At 38.0% G+C, this 16721-nt stretch overlaps 1 protein-coding gene, 2 long non-coding RNA genes and 1 other non-coding gene across 4 annotated transcripts; 1 reads left to right on the forward strand and 3 right to left on the reverse strand.

Moving 5' to 3' along the window:
• Positions 1 to 322: 322 nt before the first annotated feature.
• Positions 323 to 14964, reverse strand: HDAC11 (Histone deacetylase 11). Its single transcript, XM_028174009.2, has 8 exons — positions 14816 to 14964; positions 14600 to 14723; positions 13842 to 13952; positions 13580 to 13671; positions 13065 to 13269; positions 12361 to 12527; positions 10159 to 10267; positions 323 to 2936 (listed from the first exon to the last, which is right to left on the reverse strand). Exons 1-8 carry the CDS (start codon positions 14821 to 14823, stop codon positions 2760 to 2762), a joined length of 993 nt encoding a protein of 330 aa, XP_028029810.2. The 5' UTR covers positions 14824 to 14964; the 3' UTR covers positions 323 to 2759.
• On the reverse strand, positions 4757 to 4949 carry LOC149499619 (U2 spliceosomal RNA). Its single transcript, XR_016325724.1, has one exon. It is a non-coding gene; the product is annotated as a U2 spliceosomal RNA (small nuclear RNA).
• On the forward strand, positions 4980 to 9099 carry LOC149499620 (uncharacterized). The gene is made up of 2 exons (XR_016325612.1): positions 4980 to 5751; positions 8886 to 9099. It is a non-coding gene; the product is annotated as an uncharacterized LOC149499620 (long non-coding RNA).
• Positions 14965 to 15954: 990 nt separating the features above from the next.
• On the reverse strand, positions 15955 to 16695 carry LOC149499621 (uncharacterized). The gene is made up of 2 exons (XR_016325609.1): positions 16488 to 16695; positions 15955 to 16129 (listed from the first exon to the last, which is right to left on the reverse strand). It is a non-coding gene; the product is annotated as an uncharacterized LOC149499621 (long non-coding RNA).
• Between the last annotated feature and the right edge of the window lie 26 nt (positions 16696 to 16721).

The following is a 16721-nucleotide window of genomic DNA, read 5'->3' on the forward strand; positions in this document are numbered from 1 at the left end:
TTAACGGAACTATAAAGTTAGAGCGTCACGTCGGTTGTTCTTTTTCGAGACATTAGATTATTTTATTTTAATGATGTCCCTTCAAGCCCTTCGACTGTTTCGCGGCAGAAATAGGCAGGGGACACGTACTATTGAGAGCTCAAAACGTCACAATCTGTACAGATTTGTAAGATTTGCGGATTTTATACATTATTATTATTGCGGATATATTGTACATTTTGTACGTTGACAAAAACAAATTATTGTTTCTTATTTTACGAACATTTTTTATTATTAGATTTACGTGACAAATTTAATACTGAAGACAGCAAATAAAACAATATTTATAACATAGAAACATTTATTTTCAAATAAACAATTATAATCTATCAATACAAGAATAGGAAACGGGATGTTCCTTTTTCAAAAAATTCGCGCTAATTTTATAGAAGTTGGTTGAATTAAATTACAGCCAATAACGTCATTTGAAAACTAAACAAACATTAGAAACATAACATTTTGATTTGTGTTTAAATCGATTTTAGAAACATTATTCGAACTTTCTAGAATATTTCAGATAAATTTTTTAGTAATATTTCACTAAAATATTTTTAATTATCATATTATTATATTTGCTATTTATATTTCGTTTTTAATGTTCGCCCGGTTGCTTATTACCACATGGCTACAACATTAAGGAATTCATTAACAACAAATATTATAGTTTGCTTGATGACATAACTAAGTAATTTGGCACAAAGCATCTTTAATACATCAATTATTTCTAACTAAACCTAGTGTTTAACAATGGTTTCGGTACAGAGCTCAGGAGGCGGTGTGGTCACTGCTGATGACTTCCATCGCAAAAACAAAAGACTAAAGGCTTTGTCAAACAGAACGCGTATACTTAGCGCTGGGTTTTAACGTCGCGCTCTTTTCATGTCACACAAATTGACTAGATGAGTCCGACGCTCCTTGACGCAACGTAACGCCAAATCATAGTTTCGATAGCAGTGTGAACATCTAAAAGTATCAAGATGTCGAGTGATTCATATGTGGCATTGTATAAGCATGGGTATTTACTAACTATTTCTATAAATTTTTAGGGCATTATCTAGTATTTTAATACACATTCACTCGGACGCTAAAATAAAATTTGTAAAAAATTACAACGCCTGACGTCAAAGCGTCCTAGCGCCGCGACAGAGCGTTGCGTACTTGCCCTGTTTGACGGTATGTTACCATAGTAGTACGACACGTCTCGGCGTCATAGCGCGCCGTCAGTTTAGCGCTCTGACGCGAGCTAATCACGCGTTCTGTTTGACGTAGCCTTAAGACCTTCGATCAACAATAGTACTAAGACTGAAAGATTTTTTTCTCTCATTCTTATTTTGAGAATGCACTTCCCTTCAAACTAGGCCTCGATAACAAATTAAAACCAGATTAGCCGAGTCAGCCCGGCTAATCAAATATAAACAATAGCGACGGTCCGCTAAAATACTGGTAATTTGCGAATCTAAAATAAATTTATGTTCGGGATGTGTATTGTTCGCGTTACCGTACAATGTGCAACCAGATCGAAGCAGCTCTTAGATCACACGGCATTGTGTAAAGCAATGCATGTTTTTACGATTACTGATAATTAGACTTGTTGAAACATCAATAGCCTTATGTAAGATCCTCAGTTTTCCTACTAAGACGCCAAAAGGCACATTCCGCGTATCTTCTGGTATTCCTCTCAAAAGACGTAGCAAATAGTTATTATATGTAGAGCAAATCCTTCATCATCAACCTGGATACCGCTACGGTTTCCTCCCATGGGGGGTGAAATCGACGGGGAACTTCTGGAAAGCTAGCACTCATGCGTTGCTTCTTACTTGACTTTGGGACGCGATGCGCCATCCGAGGGCTCGGAGAATTCTGAATTTCCTTATCAGGTCAAGGCTCAACCGGCAGGCTATTTATGGGATTAGGGCAACTTCATCAAACTCATCACAACTGCTTCTCTGTGTAGAAACGGACTTCTCCCTTCATACATAAGGCATGTTGTCTTCGCCTTCTGATAATGCTCTTTGTTTGCATATATGGATTTGGTTTTACAAAAAATTTTGCTTTACAAAGCACAGGTTCGGCCTCGCGTGGAGTACTGTTCCCACCTTCAGGCCGGAGCTCCCAAATACCAGCTACCTCTATTTGACTCCACACAGAAGAGGGCCGTTCGCATTGTCGATAATCGCATTCTTACGGATCGCTTGGAACCTCTGGGTCTGAATTTTTGAAAACGGTTCTTAAAATACTCCTGCTTAAAACTCTGTGATAACTTTCGTGGCCTTTCGTATTTAATACAAATGAAAATCGATCGTGAGAACAATCCTCGGAGTGTCCGTTTAAAATCGTAGACAATGTCGTGTGAACCCAGCCTTAGGACGGGCGTTGAATACGAACAAACATGGGAACTATAAAACGTATGTATATATAATAGAAACATCTTCATCATTCAATAGTCCACTAAGTTTCTCGCCGGATCTTCGCAGTGGGTCGCGTTTTTCGATCCGGTGGTAGATTCTGCGAAGCACGACTCTTGCTAGGGTCAATGTTAGCATCACTCCGGTTCGAGTCACGCGAGCTCACCTACTAGTTAAGGTTACGCTGAAATAGCCTCTCAAAAGGCTATCAGATTAGGTAGGAAAATAATAATATTCAATAACAATTTCACTACTACACAAGTCTTAACAGCTCTCTGTACCCTCACGTTCCGATAACGCCATTCAACATTTCATTTACCATTTACTGTCTTTACAGCTACCGTATATTAGGCCTTTCCCGTGCAAGTTAATGATCGACTCGGCTATGATCCGCGCGGTCCTCCTCAGATAGCCGCCGCTCGTCAGCATGACTATGGGCACGCGGAGACCTTTACACATCTCGAATACGTATTCATCCCGTTTTATTATCCCCTGAAATTTAAATGAGCGAAGATTTCAAATTTTGCTTTCGCGTGAGAAGAATCCATTTTGTTTATTTATTGCTTAGGTGGGTGGACGAGCTCACAGCCCACCTGGTGTTAAGTGGTTACTGGAGCCCATAGACATCTATGACATAAATGCGCCACCCACCTTGAGATATAAGTTCTAAGGTATATTTACAACGGCTGCCCTTCCGTCACAACCCTTCAAACCGAAACGCATTACTGCTTCACGGCAGAAATAGGCAGGGCGGTGGTGCCTACCCGTGCGGACTCACTAGAGGTCCTACCACCAGTAGTTACGCAAATTATAATTTTATTTGTAGCTTATAAAAAAAATTGTGACTAATAGTTGGTAAATTATTCTGAACAGAGCAAATAGAACTAATGTGTTTACACATTTATATGGCATTGGTTTGTACACATTTATATGACCATCGGCAACGTCGCTATGTCGAAATCGATACGAAATCACTAAGGTCTTAAAGTAATTATGTAAATCTATTGAATGCGAGTCAGTAAAGTACGCTCGACCCCCACTGCACAAGCCCCTTCATGAATTATATTTAAAGATGTGTAATAGACATGTGTAAGTAATGCGAGTGATATTACTCGGGTAATATTACTCTACGATGTAATGCAACATCACACATTACGCGAAGGAAACAAACATCACACCATGACCCAACATGTTTCTTTCTTTGTCGTGTAATGTTGCTTATAACACGAACGGAACCGAGCGAGCGAGACAGACCGATCGACGCAAAATAAATGAGCAAGCGACACGGAATTATTCCTAGTGATTTGGAACCGTATGTCCTGGCCGCTAGGTACATTTTTATACCTATGGTACGACTGAATTTTAATATAGGTATTTGTGTTTATATTTTTCATGCGGCCAGCCGGTAGTTTCCCGCAAGTACTTACTTAATTTTTTATTCGCAACTTTTGTAAAATCGCTAGTCGCTCGTAATTGTTTAGTAATATTTCATATTAATTTTTGTGTTTGATTTGAATTACTTAAGCACTTGTTTGAAGATAGTTTTATTATTTGTTTTAATGCGTGTTTAATAAGTGAAAGAAATAACGGCGTCTAAATGAAAGTACAGTCCTCCTTGGATGCACTTTGAGGATATCGCGCCGAAACAATGCATCTACTGCTCTCGTATATTAACATTATTGTCGAGCTCAATTTGCAGTCTAAGTCGCCATATGAAATCCGTTCATCCCACAATAAATTATATTAAGTAAAAAATAAAATTATTATATTATTAAGTAAGTCAATCTCTGTCAAGTAATATAACAGTGTATTACAATACAAAGTTCATACTTTGTATTGTAATACACTACTGTAATGACACACCCGAATCATTACCTAAGTGATGTGTTGATACACATCACTTAGGTAATGATTCGGGTGTATAGATACAATGTATTCGTCGTCACAGTATCTATTGAACGCACCGAGTAATGTTAAGAGTGATGTGTAATGTTTTCGAGTAATATCACCTGTCTGTAAAAGTGATGTCATATCACATTACATTGGGAAGTGATGTTTTGCGCAAGTCTAATGTGTAAGCTCCTGAGTGAGTGCTATAAAAGATATCTAACACTCACACCGATAGAATGTATCACTAGCTCACACTAGCTCCGAACGTATCAGTAACTCAGTTCTATTCACTAGTAGATCAGATCACTAGGTTCTTTTGTTTCATGACATGCATGTATCTTATATTATGATTTCCAAGTTAATTAAATCTGTCTGGGTGACTGACAGTCATAAGTCTGTATACAGGAATATCAAATAATAGGTTTTTGAGGGCCGATCCCGGCGGCACTGCAATGCCGGGCCGACCCGTGACGGGAGTGGAGCGAGCCCCGAACATCCCGTCGTTTTACAAAAATCAGTTTAATATACTGGTCCCTCAATGAGGGAACTTTCAGATATTAAGCTGAAAAGAACAGATACTACACTTTGATCTTAGCCAAAAGGCCGAGAAGCGATACCGAAAATCTTCGACCGTGATCTCCTCATTCGACCACGGAGCATCTCGTCATCGCGATCTAGAATTTGTTCTAAAATGTAACGGACGTGACGTCAGCTGTCATGCCCTGCCGCCAGCCAAGCCGCCAAGCCATGTTAACACGCCCCCTTCCGCCACAGCCACAGCCACCGCCGCCGCCAGCCAAAGCCAACGAAGGGGGGATAGTGTTAATAAAACAAGCCGTGCCAGCCATTTCTACCTGCTTTCTGCATTCTCGCACAAATAAAAGAACTTGTCGTTACGCTGCTGGTTTTTATTGTCACATCATTTGCAACAATCAGAAGTGGCATAAAGAAATGAAACAACGTCATATACACGCTCAGATGTCTCGGTCTTCTGACAAGTTTGAAGAAGATGAAGCTCCTATTTCACTGGCGAGGAAAGTGTTGAAAAATTGCTTCAGAAAGAGGTCCACAAGGCGATACTTGAGCTACAGGATGAAGAACCTGGAACAATCAAATCAAAGGGACTTCGACGTCGTCGGACCAAAAGCGCCTGCCGCCCTGTCCTTCCATCATTCTGGTTCACGTAGAGGGAAACTAAAAGAGCAGCAACGTGGTTACTCCACTGCGGCACTACGAGCTTCACGGCGCTTCACGAGATTCACGGCTACGAGCTTCCTTCTCCCTGCCTGCGACGCTGCTGAACGGCGAAGACAGCTACATCAAAGACATCAACATGGGCTCGGAGACCATCCTGTGGCCGCCGGGCGAGGTCCTGCCGAGGGCCAACAGCTGCGAGGAGCCACAGCCAAACAGCCAGGTGTGTTGCATTTCTACTTGCCCTAGCCATGCCATTACAAATATTTCGAGATTTGTGGGTAGAAATAAAAAAAATTAAAAGGAGCCATTAAATATTAGGAGTCATTCAGATTTAAAAAAATACAGTATAAGCATTGCTTTGCTACGAATACACATGATTTAGGTATTGCCAATTTAGTTCAAATGCAAATTAAGCTTACTAGTGATCAGCCCGTGTATCGCCACTTTTAGACATCGGCATTATAAAATAATCTGAATCTAGTCATGCTTCACCAGTGGTCTTATTAAGAAAAAGAACGGCGACAGTAGGCTATGCGTTGAATATCGTGCGTTAAACGCTATGGTAAAATATAAAAGTATCCACCGAACAGTACTGCACGAGTTTAGATTTAGCCCAGGGCTACCATCAATTGAGCATTGTGCCAGACACACAACTGCTTTCATTACACCGCAAGGTCATTATTTCTAGTACACTAGAATTCCTTTTGGTTTAGCAAATGCGCCATCTGTATTCATGCGTTTCTTCTTTATCTCCACCTTATTCCACTAGGTGGGGTAGTTAAATGCGTTTAATAAATAAAATAATTGAGTCTGTGGGTAGAAAAGAAATGGGTAAAAATAAATGTAGGTCAGATCGAGATACTAGCAATTTTAAACGATTTACATCTACCCTCAGTTGGTATAAAATCAGGTTCAATAATTATTGAGAAAGTACTTGGGAAATTTTATGGTGGAGACTTAAAATTAAATATGAGTAAATGCTCATTCTTGGAGGAACAAGTCACTTATTAGGTCATGAAATATCTTCAGACGGTATACAGCCGGGTGCAACAAAAATTGACGGCCGTTTCGCAGTGTCCTGTGCCAAATAATGCTTATAGTGTGCGACAGTTTATTGGTTTAAAAAGAAAAAAAAAGATAAATCATGGGTGTGGGGCCGTGAACAAAACGCGAATTTCGAACAACTGAAAAACAGCTTACGTTTCAAACCTGTGCTAGCTCTGTATAATCCTATGCTTCCTACAGAAATACAAACCGATGCGTGTAACTTAGGAATTTCTGGTATACTATTACAAAAACAAACTGACAACTCACTGCGGCCTGATAAACTATTTTAGCCGGGTTACTAGGAAGGAAGAATGTGTATCATAGTTAAGAGCTCATAACCTGGCGGTCGTACAATCGCTACGTAGGTTCCGTGTTTATGAAGTAGGTAAACATGATATAGTAGAAACTGATTGTACTGTGGTTTGTGCTACGCTTACCAAACGCGACATTATACCATGCATTGCGCGATGGTGAGTTTTGAAAGAAGATTATGACATTAGTGTTGAGTATAGACCTGGTGAACGTATGGAAAATTTGTAGACGCGCTTAATAGGCATCCTGTTGACATGATGAACGTGAATCGTCTTAGTTACCGATTGATTCTGTACTGTGCAATGTCAGGACGAAAAGCTTAGTTCGATTATAAAGCAATCTATACTAACATTATAAAGCTGAAGAGAGTTTGTTTGTTTGAACGCGCTAATCTCAAGAACTGCTGGTCCGATTTGAAAAATTCTTTCAGTGTTAAATAACCCATTTATTGAGAAAGGTTATAGGCTATATAACGCTAGCACCGCTAAGACCATCACTGGGTCACGCTAAGACCAATACAAGCGAAGTACCAGTAAGTAATGTTTCAAAATCGGGTTATTTTCCCTTTTGAGAGCTTCCGGTGCGTGCGCTGCAGAAACTGTTAAAGTTTCGCTAAAATAATGTGACAGAATTGTACCCCTTTAAAAGATCTAAAAAAAAAATGTCCGCGATAGCATATGTTAAGGTTGGCTCACTATAACGTTTTTTTTATGCTAATCAATTTGTACTAAAATAAAGCATTCATTGTGAACTATATTCCACGCGGACGAAGTCGCGCTGATGTTAAAGATAATTATGAATGAACTAGTTCGAAAAACTTTTAACGGAAACAGACTCTCAGTCCCTTCGGCTAAATGGAAAATTGTACAAATGCACTATGACGACATTTGTCACGTGGATCTAAATCATCGTTTAGCTTTGATTAAAAGCCAATATTGGTTTCTTAAAATGACAGACACACTTTATTAGGAAATACGTGGCAGCATGTCTTTATTATACACACATGAGAAGGATAACTATGTTAAAAAAAGAAGACATGTCTATATCCGATCTCTAAACCATCTGATACTATGCGCATGGCACAAATAGATAACATGATGCCCTTCTGTAGGACATCTAAAGGGCACCAACCAGTACATGTTCGTAATGAAAGATGCGTTGTCTAAATTTGTGATAGCTGAACTTACGCGTACTGTAAATTCAATCGGGACCATTCGTGCATTGAAAAATATATTAATAGGGTTTGTTCAGATACCCGAATCACGTGGTGACAGACTATGGAAAAGCTTTTACGAGTAGGTACTTTAAAAAATATATCAGAAGATAAACAGTTTAGGCATACGTTAAACGGTATTGCTTGTCCGCGCGCTAATTGGCCAGGTTGAACAAACTAAACATACAATTTTATGTGTTGCGGGCAACTGATCGTAGTGAAGCTTCAAATAATTTAGTGAACTCCGTCATTTGAGGCACAAACAACACAATTAAAAGTAGCAGCGGCTACAAGCCTTGTGATTTAATCTTTGCGCGCTCTGGTAGGTCAATATTTGATGTTTCGATTCTTGGTCGCGAACTAGGAACTGTTGACGCACGGCGTAAGATAGCTACAGCTAGGATAAAACAAGCCAGTACAATAATGACACACAACATTAATATAAAAAAAAATGCTCATGTTTATAAGAAAAGGGATTTTGTATCGTAGAGACAGGCTCCAACTGGTTAGTAGCGCCGCTAGGATTAATACCAAATTAGACGATTTGTACTCAGGTCCGTATGTAGTAACTAAAGTGTAGGTAACAATCGGTATCGAATTAGAAGTATATCTAAAAGGTTTACGAAGTTATAAAAACTTCCCTAGCCTGGTATCACAGATTCATTAAGGCCCTATAAAAGCGCTAGTAGTTCAGATGAGCAGCTCGAAACTGAAGACCTTATTGATTTATTTGAGAACTAAATGTTTTTGTGTGTTCCCCATTGCGGGAGCAATTGTTGCAGGATGGCCGAATGTAACGGACGTGACGTCAGCTGTCATGCCCTGCCGCCAGCCAAGCCGCCAAGCCATGTTAACACGCCCCCTTCCGCCACAGCCACAGCCACCGCCGCCGCCAGCCAAAGCCAACGAAGGGGGGATAGTGTTAATAAAACAAGCCGTGCCAGCCATTTCTACCTGCTTTCTGCATTCTCGCACAAATAAAAGAACTTGTCGTTACGCTGCTGGTTTTTATTGTCACATCATTTGCAACAAAAATGAACAGCGACACCTATCGGTGCACTATGTAAACTGTTAACACCTTTTACTAGAAGTATTTTAATATGAGCAGGTAAACATTATAAATTGTTTATTCATATCTTATGTGTAAAGTAGCAATATCATCATTATATTGCTGATAATTATATCTTTACTAGCTGACCCGACAAACGTTGTTTTACCATATATAAGATTTCAAAGGAATTTCTAGTGTAGAAAAAAAAAACTAACTTATTGTAAGTGTGTAAGGATGTGGTAAATGAGTGAAAGAGGCATGTGGCGCTGTGAACGATGAGGGAATATAAAAATAACAAAACCTCATTTAACCACATAATGCCTAATTATAACAAACAAAAAAATTGCACAAAAAATAGAAAATAAATGTTAGGAGTCGACAACCCTTATAACTTAGGGGTATGAAAAGTAGATAGTAGCCGATTCTCAGACCTACTGAACATTCATACAAAACTTCATAAAAATCGGTAAAACCGTTTCAGAGGAGTATGGTAACTAACATTGTGACACGAGAATTTTATAAATAAGATAAATATATTGTTTTTTTCAATCTACAAGGACACCATGGCTAATTTATTTCCTAAAGTGATTCTGGTCCACCTCATTCTCTGAAAGAGATCGCTCTGAGCGAGCTTGTACTTAATGTTTTGCATATGTGTCTTTATTTTGATATATCAGAGGATGTGTGTAAGTAGCCCCGGTAATTAACAAATTAAAGAGCGGACGGTTAGCGTGTTATGGACATGTGATGCGTAGAGAGGAGATGCATGTGACTAGGAGACGTATGGAAATGGTAGTGCAAGATAGTGACCAAAGAAGACATGGATGGAGAGAGAGGAGTGAGCAATACTAGATGTACCGAGCCTACCTAGTGGGATGAGGTGGAGAAAAAAAAAAGTCCTTATTTTGGTATATAATATATGGTATATAATAAACGATCCTCTGCTCTACTATAGAAATTTAAAAAAAAAAGTACTGAAAGTACATGTGTTACGTAATACTTACACATTCACTTATGCTCGTGTGTCCCAACGGATCTGTGTCCAAAATATCAGTGCCCGCGTTGTACACAACTATATCCGGTTTGAATTCATTAAATGCTGCTTTTAAATTCCTGAAAAGTCAAAGATGAACGTTTATTACGGTTTTTTGTTTGTTTAATTAATTATAATCAATACAAAAATTCGTTATTCGGCACAAGTATGTTTTTTATAGCCGCATACGGCCAACCTGATGGTAAGTGGTTACCGTCGCTCATAGACTTCAGCAATGTATATAACCGTAGATCAGGTGTAACAGTCCAAGGCGCCCGTGAAAACTTAGGAAAATGTAATGAAGGAATGTAATTGAACAACTATTTCGATTAATCTTGATTCTTTTTTTGTTCCGTTCCTCAAAAGTGGAACCCTTATCTAATCACTCAGTGTGCTTAGTGCGAGTTTATTAACGTTCTCGATAGCGTAAAAGTTAACTCCAATTTGTATGGAGTTGGAAAGTTTGCCTACGGTTGCCGCTAGGGGCGCTGTTCCAACTCCATACAAATTTGAGTTAACTTTTACGCTATCGAGAACGTTAATAAACTCGCACTAATCACCCTGTGGTGTGCCCGTAAGCACCTACCTATCTGTGGCACGAAACAAACACGCGTATGGCCTAGGGACAGCAGCAACTATGCAAACACAATCTACTTTGAGGCTCTGGAAACTCATCATCAGGCGAGCCGTGACCTCATCTCTTCATCTAGAGCAGGAGTCGCCAACTTGATTAGAACCAAGATCTACTGTCTACTGACGAAGCACTCTGCGATCTACCAATCAATGACCTTTCTTGAAATTTTATGAAACAATGTAGTTCAGTATACAAATAAGTAGCATATTTTCTTTATTAAAATAATTAAAATAAACCTGAAATTATATAATAAAAGAGAACTATTGTGTAGAAGAGATGATCAATAATGTGACTTTATGGTCATTAACAAATGATACAAGATGAAGATGATGCGCGCAGTAGTTGGTGATTACGTAACGCAGTCTGTTCTATGTATTTATATATTTTTAGTCTTGCCACGATCGACTTAACTAATAGCCACGATGGGCCGATCGATCGCGATCTATCGGTTGGCCACCCCTGATCTAGAGCAATTAAAAAAATGAACTACAATTGAAACTCTATTTGACTTAGACACATTTTCAAATCACTATCAAATCTATACTAATATTATAAATACGAAAGTTTGTATATTTGAATATATCTAGGCACGAAAGGTTATTTCGTTTAAGCGACATTTATCTTTGTAATTGAAGGTGCGTTTTATTTGGTACTAGCGACCCGCCCTCGCTTCGCTTCGGAAACTGTAATTTATTATTGATTTCTCCACTATTTAATGGATGTTATTATACATATAAACCTTCCTCTTCAATCACTCTATCTATTAAAAAAAACGGCATCAAAATCCGTTGCGTAGTTTTAAAGATTTAAGCATACATAGGGATATAGGGACAGAGAAAGCGACTTTGTTTTATACTATGTAGTGATTAGCATCAACAGTTCGATGTTTTTAATTGAACTTCAATTAAGTTTACTCCATTCAATCAAATAGCTGAAGAAGTTTTTTTTATTATGATTTTTTTTTTCAAATTTTAAGCTTTAAATGGCTCTCATGTAAAGTTCCAAAAATTTCGCTTAAACCAAATAACATTTCATCCGTCGATATGTTAATTCCCTATAATTGGCTGAACGTTTTTACATGGAATATCGCACAGAAAAATAGTTCATAACACTAACACATAAGATAGTTTTCACCTTGGTAATCCCGATCAATTCCGAATACGCCCTACTATTTCCACTAGTGGTAGGACCTCTTGTGAGTCCGCACGTGTAGGTACCACCGGCCTGCCTAGTTCTGTCGTGAAGCAGTAATTCGTTTCGGTTTGAAGGGTGGGACAGCCGTTGTAACTACACTTGAGACCTTAGAACTTATATCTCAAGGTGGGTGGCGCATTTACGTCGTAGATGTCTATGGGCTCCAGTAACCACTTAACACCAGGTGGGCTGTGAGCTCGTCCACACATGTATGTAATAAATAAAAAAACTCAATCGATTGCTAGTTTATGTTATCCCGTAATAACAGACGCTGTTTAATTCGTGCCGAATAAAAATCCAGCGCAGGCGGTACCGCGGGGCACGTCTAGTTCATCAACAACTCACAATCGCAATTTCAGCATATATTCCATGTCCTCAACTAGGTTCCCGAGTTCCACTTTCCTACGTATCGCCTTCTTCGCTTCTTTGTCTTTCGGGAAAATATTTCTATTGTACATATCCATTATGTATACCTCGGGAACACCCAGGAAATCCTTTTCGTAACCATTGCCCTGAAATAAAACATTAATATTGCACCCCGGGAGACAGAAGAAGATCCTACGTCCGGAACCTTTGTGTGGATATAAATGAGGCAGCTCAATTTTTTTATCGTTTTATTACCTATATCAACAAACCGAAGGTTCACGTCATTCCGGATCCTCCCGATCCATTAACGGTGCATTTATGTACCTCAATCACCGATCACCGTCCTCGCCGAACCCGTCGCTTGCTACGAAGGGCTCGACGAGTAAATTAGCCCATAGACATAGTCCGGACACTGTCCATCACAGTGGTTGTGTGTTCAGATCAATGTGCTTACGTTCTCGATTGCGTAAAAGTTAACTCAAATTTGTATGGAGTTGGGGCAGCGCCCCTAGCGGCAAACGTAAGCAAACTTGTATAAATGAAAGCTTATCTTGAAAATGTCGTAATAGACAAGATTCAGGCATCTGTCAAATATCTTTGTATTGTATAATGGCTACCCACCACAGATGTATTCATTTTAATCTTGCAGTCTCTATATTGAGAAAAAATATCAATAATCTTACCTGATGAGCATCCAAATCGACAATCATAGCAGTCTCTATCAAGTTATTCATCATGAGGAACCGTATCAGTAGCGTGATGTCAGCATACGGACAGAAACCTTCGCCTTTTTGAGCACTGCAGTGGTGGAAGCCACCACCCACATTGATAGCCCACCCACGCTCCAATGCCAACTTACCACAAAGAACTGAACCACCTGTTTGTAACCTTTAATCAAATTGGAATACTACCATTACTTTTAAATACCACTATACTATATGCACTAAGCATACTGTGAAACCACCATGTCGAATGTTATGTGTTGAATAATAAATAAAACATATTATAATTCATTTTATAGGATAGCTATTTATAAATCATTATACACAATTACATTTTAAAATATAAAATTTGGAAAGTGTAATCACAGATCATGCTTTCTACTCTTTTTGAATTGATATACAATGTTAAAACTTATTAAGGTACTGTATATCAACCAATATTATTACTACCACATTTTACATTACTATTTATTTACCTCATTGGCTTTAAATAAGCATATTGAACCAGGAAATTTGGTAATAAAGATACAAGTGGCACTTCTGCGATTATAGCCACTCTTGCACTCCACTGGAATTTAAAAATTTATTTTGATATTATTTTCCAAATTTTTTAAATCACATTTCACACATAAAACATGGAATTGACAGGAAATGTGTTTGCGGTTTAGCAATAGCTTTGTTAATTAATTAGAATACTGCTTCATTTAAGCTTTATTTAAAAGTTAATGCTTTACTTACATTCAAAGATTTGAGGTACCGCTTTGTATGGACAACAAGCAAATCACTCTTCTGGGCTTCTTTTGGCCTCACTAGGCGTTCGTCCGTTATTAGTTGTGCATTTCTTAAATACTAGACAAAGAGGTGAGACATAACATTATTCATTATTCAGTTTTCAATATTTCTTTAATTGTCTTTAATTGTAATTTAATTGGATCATTCACAAAGATAGCATATTATTAACTCAGTTGTTAATTAATTATAATTAGCTTATTTTTTTTATAATCAATATTTTGTTTATGTAAATGATCTTCTCAAGTTTCTTTCAAACTTTATAATCAATACCCACAGATTTCCAACTGCCATGTTTAATCCAAAGCAATTTAGCTACTGTTCATATTGTTTCAAAATTGTAATTTCTAATAAATGTTTATAAATACGCATTTTCTGATGCCTCCCTGCATTGTTGCTCACTACATCATCTTGCATATTTCTGCCTGAATTAATTCATTATGGTTTGCACTTAGATAGCTAGAATCAAATTGAAATTTTATCCTTCTATTCTCTAGTCTTTTTTCATAAAATCATAAAGAACATGATTTTGTTGACCATTCTATACTTAAAATAATAAGCTAGCTATCAGCTATCAGCTAATGGCCAGTTACCTACCATGTTCATGTCCTTCATACCCTAGATTACCCTACCCATGCTTATGGTTATCTGTAAGAGATTGCTAAAGGTAATAATACCGTTTTAATGTGCTATAACTTATACTCTACCTGAACAATATTCCGCCACTTTTTAGCGTCAAATACATGAAACTTCTCGAGACCAAAAACCGAAACATTGTATTTGTCATCATATACTATTGGCCATTGCTCTTGGCTTATATCGAAGTACAGACTAAAAAAAAACAATGTTGTTTTAAAAGTTTATTTTCAGATAGTCACGATTCATTAAAATAGAAAACTATATTGAGCACATAAATGTTAAACCTTGTCATTTTCTCTGATTTGATTTTATTGATTGATGAAAATTTTTAATTTACTATAGACTTATGTTCACTTAAATTTCTGGAATTTTCATTTCTCGGAAAAACGCAATTTCGCGAATTTCCCATTTTTGCGAAAACATCAATATTGAATTGACGTTTAGACAAACATGTTTCGTCCAAAAACATTAAGATGGTATCTTGTATTCGTAAATAAGACAAAATTGACTACCTAGTTTTGATCTCTAACAGTTGTAAATTTTATAATTTAGACTATTTTTTTCTTTTCAACGAGCTATCAAAAACAATAACGAAAAATAAAAATGTAATTGGTAGGTAGTCACAATACCGAAAATATTTCTGAACATAATTTCAGTTGCTAGGCAACGGTATATCAGCACTAAGCGGGAAAATGTAAACAAACTAAACGAAAGTGACATTAAGTTCGAACATAGATGCATATTTTAAATTGATTTTTAAGTAATAATATAATATGACTTTAATATGACTATTCAGGAATATAATTGAATTATGGATAATACAGAAATAAGTGCTCTCCAAACAGAAGTGGAGTTCTACAGGGTACCGTATTTACATTCTATTTATATTTTTCCAATTCCAGCAGCATTTGTTAGTAATGTAGCAGTAGTTTGGCGAAGAGGCCACCACACTGGCCAAAAGCGACGCCACAGTGCCACACCGTATTAAAGGTTTCAACCCCATGGGAATTACGGATATCCTGCAGTTCAATCGGTGGTCTTGGTGGGCGTTAGTAGTATAATCACCGTATATCCTTACTTACTTAATTATTTGTTACAAGTATTCCAATAACTGGTTCATTCATGTGAGGAAGTAATCAAAACGCTTCCCCCAATCACTGATTTACAAAGAAACAGTCATGTTAATTTGGAGTTCATGCTAGATGCGTGCCAGAGATCTTTTTTGTCACGTACCAACCGGCTTTGGAATGAGCTCCCCTCCACAGTGTTTCTCGAGCGCTATGACATGTCCTTCTTCAAACGAGGCTTGTGAAGAGTACTCAACGATAGGCAGCGGCTTGGCTCTGCCCCTGGCATTGCTGAAGTCCATGGGCGACGGTAACCACTCACCATCAGGTGGGCTGTACGATCGTCTGCCTACAAGGGCAATAAACAAAAAAAAATTCACTTCCAACAAAATATTTCATAAATAATAAAGCAGAATATTAATATACCTGCTTCCCTCTGTTATCGTAGCAATGGTAAGTTTTTAACTCAGTTTCTAAAGCCTCAATAGTCCTCTGAGCTGTTTGCCATAAAACGTGGAGAGAATCCCTTTCCTAAATTAAAACGGACACATGTAATCGTAGCTTTTACCATTAGTTTGCTTCAATTCAATTTTAGAGTATACCAAAATTCAAAGAAAAACAGGCTATATCTTTACCAATATTTGGGGCCAATTAATAAGATGCTTCGTCTCATGCGAGTCTGGTCTGATCCACTCACGGAGCCGCCAACAAAATATCTAATTAGCATTCGTTATGTATGTCACGTGCGTTATTGATCGATTTCCACGTTGGTCCAGTAACCACTTAACACCAGGTAGGCTGTGGGCTCGTCTACCCATCTAAGCAATAAAAAGGGGGGGGGGGGGTTGGGTTAAATTATGTACATTTAACCCCCAATTCGTTTACAGACCTTAGTAAATAAAGAGACTTGTCTCTTGAGTTCATCTAGCTCTTTGCTTTGTTCTTGATTAGAATCAGCCGACTGCTTCTCATTCTCCAGTTTCTCCTTGAGCAGCACACCGAGCTGATGCGAAAGCTTTTGATTGTCAGCGATCAGCATTTTGATCTCTTGTTCGACGATTGTTTGGTTGTTCTGGAATCGAAAGGTCAATTTTACTAGCAATTAAGACTTTATTTGCTGTTC

The sequence above is a fragment of the Bombyx mandarina genome, chromosome A1 (genome assembly GCF_030267445.1).
Source record: "Bombyx mandarina strain Sakado chromosome A1, ASM3026744v2".
Taxonomy (NCBI): domain Eukaryota; kingdom Metazoa; phylum Arthropoda; class Insecta; order Lepidoptera; family Bombycidae; genus Bombyx; species Bombyx mandarina.

Bases quoted from the DNA above. Each gene is read 5' to 3' on its own strand.
- HDAC11 (XM_028174009.2), bottom strand. The intron at 13,672-13,841 runs GTAAGTAAAGCA...TTTAAATTCCAG, and splicing joins GGTACCTCAAATCTTTGAAT to TGGAGTGCAAGAGTGGCTAT. The intron at 2,937-10,158 runs GTAAGTATTACG...TTTAAATTTCAG, and splicing joins ACACGAGCATAAGTGAATGT to GGGATAATAAAACGGGATGA.